At 44.5% G+C, this 8,014-nt stretch overlaps 1 protein-coding gene across 1 annotated transcript in view; it reads left to right on the forward strand.

Moving 5' to 3' along the window:
- Positions 1–8,014, forward strand: part of PKP2 (plakophilin 2) — a 100,040-nt gene that overhangs the window by 17,674 nt on the left and 74,352 nt on the right. The window contains exons 2-3 of the mRNA XM_040488450.1: positions 2,811–2,923; positions 3,650–4,350. Coding sequence (XP_040344384.1) covers positions 2,811–2,923; positions 3,650–4,350 — 814 coding nt within the window. The remainder of the gene's footprint in view (positions 1–2,810; positions 2,924–3,649; positions 4,351–8,014) is intronic.

The raw sequence follows: 8,014 nt of genomic DNA on the forward strand, positions 1-8,014 counted from the left end.
TACCCCTTCAGCACCTTTCCCTCTCTCTTCCTCCTCTGGGATACCAATGATGCGTATATTATTTCTTTTTAGTGTATCACTTAGTTCTCTAATTTTCCCCTCATACTCCTGGATTTTTTTATCTCTCTTTTTCTCAGCTTCCTCTTTTTCCATAACTTTATCTTCTAGTTCACCTATTCTCTCCTCTGCCTCTTCAATCCGAGCCGTGGTGGTTTCCATTTTGTTATGCATTTCGTTTAAAGCGTTTTTCAGCTCCTCGTGACTGTTCCTTAGTCCCTTGATCTCTGTAGCAAGGGATTCTCTGCTGTCAGCTATACTGTTTTCAAGCCCAGCGATTAATTTTATGACTATTATTCTAAATTCACTTTCTGTTATATTATTTAAATCCTTTTTGATCAGCTCATTAGCTGTTGTTATTTCCTGGAGATTCTTCTGAGGGGAATTCTTCCGCTTGGTCATTTTGGATAGTCCCTGGTGTGGTGAGGACCTGCAGGGCACTTCCCCTGTGCTGTGGTGTATACCTGGAGTTGGTGGGCAGAGCCGCAGTCAGACCTGATGTCTGCCCCCAGCCCACCGCTGGGGCCACAGTCAGACTGGTGCGTGCCTTCTCTTCCCCTCTCCTAGGGGCGGGATTCACTGTGGGGTGGGGTGGCCTGTCTGGGCTACTTGCACACTGCCAGGCTTGTGATGCTGGGGATCTGGCGTCTTAGCTGGGGTGGGTAGGCAAGGTGCACAGGGGCAGGAGGGGCAGGCTTAGCTTGCTTCTCCTTAGGTGATCCACTTCAGGAGGGGCCCTGTGGCAGCAGGAGGGAGTCAGATCCGCTGCCGGAGGTTTGGCTCCCCAGAAGCGCAGAGTTGGGTGTTTGCGCGGAGGGAGCAAGTTCCTTGGCAGGAACTGGTTCTCTTTGGGATTTTGGCTGGGGGGATGGGCGGGGAAGATGGCGCTGGCGAGCGCCTTTGTTCCCCACCAAACTGAGCTCTGTCGTCCGGGGGCTCAGCAGCTCTCCTTCCCTTTGTCCTCCAGCCTTCCCGCTCTGAGCAGAGCTGTTAACTTATGACCTCCCAGCCGCTAAGTCGCGCTTGCTGTCGGAACACAGTCCGTCAGGCCCCTCCGCTTTTTGCAAGCCAGACTCGGGGGCTCTGCTTGGCCGGCGAGCCGCCCCTCCACCCCGGCTCCCTCCCGCCAGTCCAGGGAGCGCGCACTGCCTCGCCGCCCTTCCTACCCTCTTCCGTGGGCCTCTCGTCTGCGCTTGGCTCCGGCGAGTCCGTTCTGCTAATCCTCTGGCGGTTTTCTGGGTTATTTAGGCAGGTGTAGGTGGAATCTAAGTGATCAGCAGGACGCGCGGTGAGCCCAGCGTCCTCCTACGCCGCCATCTTCCCTCTCCTCCTCCTCTGATTTTTAAAGGAAAAGGAAATTTTGGTTAAATTCAGGGAACCAGAAATTTCCTAAGTTTTACGGATCTGTGATTTTTTTTTAATTTTAATGCTTATTTATTTTTGAGAGAGAGAGAGGAAGACACAGAATCAAAATCCAAAGGAGGCTCCAGACAATGAGCCACCAGCACAGAGTCCAACGTGGGGCCCGAACTCACGAACCGTAAGATCATGACCTGAGCTGAAGTTGGACACCCAGCTGACTGAGCCACCTAGGCGCCCCAGATCTGTGATTGTTTGGATTATCATCATCATTATTATTATTTTTAAGGCAGTGGGAGATTATAAAAGAAGAACAAACACAAAGCTGAGAGAAGGGGCCGCCTGGGTGGCTCAGTCAGTTAAGCATCCGACTCTTGGTTTTGGCTCAGGTGGTGATTTCACCATTCCGTGGATTCGAGCCCTTCATTGGGCTCTGCGCTGACAGCGCAGAACCTGCTTGGGATTCTCTCTCTTCCTCTCTCTCTACCCCTCCCCTGCTCGCTTGCTCTCTCTCTCAAAATAAATAAACATTAAAAAAAAAAACTGAGAAAAAGATAAAGGAGGTAGAAGAGGGTCATAACACTGCCCTCTACCACCCCCTCCTTAAAGAGAAGTATTTTAAGAGATCTGCATCCATTGAGAAGGCCCTACAGCCCCACAGAGTGAGCAGGGAGGGCTGCCTCCTACTGTGTTTGTAAAGGAGTGGGCTGAATTAGACCACCAAACTAAGAGAGAATCTTGTAAGTACACAAAAGCACTCATCTATACTTCTGAGGTTGATTTTCGTCTCCTGCCTAACTCATGTTGCCAAATACCTCAACCCCAGGCTTGGCCCTTTTTAAGCTGATCTATGTTTTCTTTGACCACAGTGACCCACCTTATTGTTTTTACAAGCTGTCTTATCTAGTAGTGTTGAGTCACTGTTATATTTGTCACCATTATATTTATTGCCTACACTTACATCCTTCTCAGGAAGCTTCTGAATTCCTGCCCTGGGAATAAAGTTCTCCTCTGACTTAAGAAATGGAAAATTTATGGGACGGACCACCTAAGCCAATAAGTGATTCTCCAATTCCTCAGTATTATAACAAACACTTTTGGATCTTTGTGAAAATCTTCTCTCCCCTTTGTTCCTTATTCTTACAAAAAAAAAAAAGTAATAACTAATTTTTAAAAATATTTTTTTATTTTTCAACTTTCATTTTGAAAAGCTCATAAAGAATGTTGTGAAACCTTTCTTCACTTCCCACATCTAAGGGTGATGTTAAACCAACACTTAAAAACACTAATACTTGGTATTGGTCTTAATTACTTAAATTTAAAGTACATTATTATTATATAATCCTTAACTACCAGTTGGCCTACTTAATATTTTACTATATGCTTGATTGCAGGAAATCTTCACCGAACCAGCAGTGTTCCTGAGTATGTCTATAACCTGCACTTGGTTGAAAATGATTTTGCCAGTGGACGTTCTCCTGGTACTAAAACCTATGACATGCTAAAGGTAGGATACCAAAGAATAACCTACTTATCAGATTACCATGAGAACATTTTTAAGCTTCCATAGATATTTTTTTGTAGATCTTTATTTTTTTTATTTTTATTTTTTTAAGTAAGCTCTGTGCCCAACGTGGGGTTTGAACTCATGATCCCAAGATCAAGAGTCACATGCTCTACCAACTGAACCAGCCAGGCACCCCTTCCATTGATTATTTTTTAATATTTATCTTTCCCAAATATTGCCATTTCCTAGATGAATTATATGAAGATTGCTTTTGTGTAGACACCATGGAAAACCGGGGACTTTAAATAGTGTCATATCTGGAGCACCTGGGTGGCTCAGTCAGTTAAGCATCTTGATTTTAGTTCAGGTCATAATCTCGTGGTTCGTGAGTTCAAGCCCCACGTCGGGCTCTCTGCTCTCACAGTGCAGAGTCTTTTTTGGATCCTGTGTCTCCCTCTCTCTACCCCTCCCCTTTTGCTCTCTCTCTGTCTCTCTCAAAAATAAATAAACATTAAAAAAATTTTTTGCAATAAAATAGTATCAGATCTTAGTACAAAAAACTTAGTGCAAAACTTAGTACAAATAACGAAGTCTCTTTTAGAAAAGGGGCCAACCTCTTCATGTGATTCAGAGACACAGACATCTTATTTAATAGTCATGGAGTAGTTGGTCTTCAACAGAGATGAAAACTGATTTATGCCTCATTTAAACTTGATTTCTTTGCAGCCAGGCACCACTGCCGCTTATGAAAATCGCTGGGGGAGAGGAACCGCACAGTACAGTTCACAGAAGTCAATGGAAGAACGATCCTTGAGGCAGCCTCTGAGGAGACTTGAGATTTCTCCAGACAGCAGCCCTGAGAGGATTCATTACTCACACAGTGATTACCAGTACAGCCACAGAAGCCAGACCGGGCACACTTTGCGGCACCAAGACAGCAGGAGATCCACCCTCCTTCTGCCACCTAGATATGCTCGCTCCGAGATTGTTGGTTTCAGTCACTCTGCAGCCATGAGCAAACATCGCCACTATGACACCTACCACAGACAGTACCAGTACGGCTCTGTTAACGACGCCGTTTTTGACCCTGTTCCCGTCAACCCGGTGGTGCTCACGTACCCCAGGCCCGGGACCAGTCACAGCATGGGCAACCTTTTGGAGAAAGAGAACTATCTGACTTCAGGGCCTGCCGCTGGGCAGGTCAGGCCACTGGTGCCCCTGCAGCCTGTCACTCAGAACAGGGCTTCTCGGTCCTCCTGGCATCAGAGCTCCTTCCACAGCACTCGCATGGTGAGGGAAGCCGGGCCCAGTGTCACTGTGGATTCAGGCGGGAGGAGGACACACATGACTGTTGGCCAAGTGGCAGCAGGTGGAGGAAGTGGGAACATGCTCACAGAGAGAAGCGCTTTCACCGACTCCCAGCTCGGGTGAGTCCCCTTGTCAATCTGTGGGACAGTCAGTGCCAGCACATTCTGTTCCCCTAGGCCTTAGGGTGTGAGCTGGCACTTCTGGGGCCGCAGAGAAAGGCTTCCAGAGATAAGTGATTAAAATAATGACTTTTCAGGCAGCTGCCTAATTGACAGATTAGCCAATTTACCTCAGGGACAGGGGCCAAGCTACCTGTTCCTATGGCAGCTTTGTGGGGAAATGTGACATTTCGTCCATCTGTTCCAAATTAGATGCCGGCTGAAGGGCTGGCCACCCCTTGGCTCTGTGAAAAGCTGCTCTGAATGGGAGCTAACTCCAGAGTAGACCAAGAAATGGGTAATTGCATGCATTTGCTCAATCATTCCTTGAAATGAAGGAAAGAAGGAAAAAATGCTTACTGCCCGTGCTAAGAGTGAACTTCATATGCCATTTTGATGACTACTGTCCTAAAAAGATGGAGAGTTAAGTAAGTAAAGCAGCTAATTTCTAGGTGCTGATACCGATGCTTTTACTTTTTGATTCTAGCAGTAGTGATTTGAAGGGTGTTTTTTTTGGCAATACTGAATAATTCATCAAATTTTCTAAGTCATTCTTTTGCCTCTCATATTGACTTTATGGCTCATCTAATCTAACCTTTAGAACTTAACTCATTCAGGTTTAATGATGGAGTACAAATTTCATGAACTGAGGAAGTTACTAAGAGAAAAAGGTTGAGACATTATTTGATTATTAAATCAGTAACTCCCAAAATAATGATGTAGTATTATTATAGTAAAACATTAAATATGTGGTTGTTTTAATTTCTAAAATTGCTTAGTGGAAGTTGTCATCTCATGATTCCCTGTAAGAGAAATTGACTTAATACTCATTGACTGGGCAGGCCCTGGTGATAAAAGATACTAGGATTCATCTAATCTTGAAGCAGGAAATATGTTTTATAAAGCAAAACTGAGCATGAGACTTCTAGCATTTCTTTTTTTTTTTTTTTCTTAAGTTTATTTATTTTGAGGGAGAGCCAGCAGAAGTGGGGGTGGAACTGAAAGTTGGAGGCGGGTGGAGAGAATCCCAAGCAGGCTTCTTACTCTCAGCCCAGTGTGGGACGTGAACTCAACGAACTGTGAGATCATGACCTGAGCCAAGATTGAGAGTTAGACACTTAACTGATTGAGCCACCCAGGTGCCCCAAGACTTCTAAGATTTCTTATTGAAAGCTGATCTTTGTCAATATGAACATACTTAGAAGAAAATGCATGAGGTCATTATTTGTGGAGGAAAAAGCTGATCAAGGCTTTTAAATGGACAATTTAAAATTTATTAAATGCCTACTATATCCTAAGATTTGTGCTTGGGCACAGTTTTCACACAGTGATTTTAGCAATAACAGAACTCTCATGCCACATCCTCTGACAATTAGCCTTCTTCTCTTCCTCCATCTGTGTGTCCCCATGCTTCTTGACTTCTCAGTCTCCTCACTCTGCTGCATTTGGCTTCAGTCCCCACCATTTCACTGGAACATTGTCCTCACCAATGGCTGCCTTTTTGGTACATCCAAAGTAGACACATATTTAGTCCTTATAATACTCGGCCTTTGGGCAACATTTGACAGCAGGGTCTCTGAAGTTCTCTCTCCCATTGGTTTCCAGGGCATCAGCCTCTCCTGGTTTTCCACTCGCCTCTCAAGCCACATCTTCATATTCTCTGAGTGCTCCTTTTCTGCATGCCCGGGGAGGTCATCTTTAGTAACCTTCCTCTTCCTGGTCTGGGTGCTCTTCCAGAGAGGCCCGTGTACCATGAATCCTCATGATTCCCAAAGTTTTATCTTCAGAACCATCCTCTATCCTGAATTCTGTCTAGATCTGCATGCATTTCCAGCAACCTCCTGGACATCCTACACTCAGTATATGAAAAACTAGATTTATTAGCTCCTCCTTACTGTCTACTCCTAACCATCTCCTTATACTGAAGTCGTGCCATTTACAAACCTAGAAGTCATGCTTATTTTCACCCCTCCCCAGTCACATCACCATATTTTAACCTCCTTAATGGGCCTTAAATTTTTACCCTTCTGTCCGTCTTCATTGCACATATGTCTCTTCCTCTGGTCTTGCTGAGAACTGTTCTCTGGCCATTAGAATGATCTTCACAAATCTAATTGTTTCTCTGCCCAGATTATAACCTTTCCGTAATTCCACCAAGTTTCCATACTATGCAGCATGGCACACATGGCCCAGCCCGTGTTTTCACCTCCGCTTATCACTCCAGTCCCATCTCTTTCTACTCTCCTTCACCCTTTCTCCCCACCATCCGCACACACTCCCCCCACTACCAACCACTTGAAACTTCTTCACTTTCTTCTTCCTTACTGCCTTCCTTTTTTTCCATCTAGCCATCTGTCTCTCTCTGTCTCTGTCTCTTTGCCCCCAGTAGCTCTGGTTTTGCCTGGCTACTCATGATACTGGATGTGGCTCAGATACTGCCTATTTCCTAATGATGCCCCTCACAATCTAGATGCCCCAGATAGGTGCACTGTGTGGGTGTCTCTACCAGAATAATACATTGTGGTTGTTCATTTCTTACCTGCTTTCCCTCTAGACTTTGAACTTCCTGTGAGTGTCTTATCATCTTCATATTCTCAGTACCCTAAAACAGAGGCAGGCCCAGTATAGGCACTGTATAAACATATGGCAAGAGAACACAAGAATTAAGGAAGGAGGAAATGAAATAGAAACTCTTTACTTTTTGCAATCTAGGTTCTTTTTGTTGCTTAGATTCTAGAAGTATTAACTATGCTATTTGGGGTTATTGTTGTAATGGACAGGGCAGGTTTCATTAGAATAATCCTATCTAAAAGAATAGAAGGAACACTTGGGAGTCAAGAAATTTAGAATAAAGGGTAAGACTTATATTCTTTTTTTTTTCAATATATTATATTGTCAAATTGGTTTCCATACAACACCCAGTGCTCATCCCAAAAGGTGCCCTCCTCAATACCCATCACCCACCCTCTCCTCCCTCCCACCCCCCATCAACCCTCAGTTTGCTCTCAGTTCTCAACAGTCTCTTATGCTTTGGCTCTCTCCCACTCTAACCTCTTTTTTTTTTTTTTCTTCCCCTCCCCCATGGGTTTCTGTTAAGTTTCTCAGGATCCACGTAAGAGTGAAAACATATGGTATCTGTCTTTCTCTGTTTGGCTTATTTCACTTAGCATCACACTCTCCAGTTCCATCCACGTTGCTACAAAGGGCCATATTTCGTTCTTTCTCATTGCCATGTAGTGCTCCATTGTGTATATAAACCACAATTTCTTTAAGGACTTATATTCTTGACAGTTCCTAAGTTGCCATTCTAGAGAAATCATAAAAACGAACTCTTCTTGAAATTTTTGTTCTCTTCATAAAACGAGAAGGGGTCAGAGGTATTTCCTATAACGAGAAGAATAGGTGATCAAGGAGACATCCATGCCTAATGCCTAGATTTATGGTGTCTATGTCTCCCTTTCTTTAGTGTGCCCGTGGCATTTCAGCTCTCCAGGCTGCCTCCTGAGAACCCTGGCTCTGGGACCACACCCTGTGTTCTCCTTTGCCCTGCATTCTGGCCCCTGTTTTTGGAATCTATATTCTTTCTTTCTTTCTTTCTTTCTTTCTTTCTTTCTTTCTTTCTTTC

Source organism: Herpailurus yagouaroundi, unplaced genomic scaffold (genome assembly GCF_014898765.1).
Source record: "Herpailurus yagouaroundi ecotype Mexico unplaced genomic scaffold, PumYag 166, whole genome shotgun sequence".
Classification (NCBI taxonomy): domain Eukaryota; kingdom Metazoa; phylum Chordata; class Mammalia; order Carnivora; family Felidae; genus Herpailurus; species Herpailurus yagouaroundi.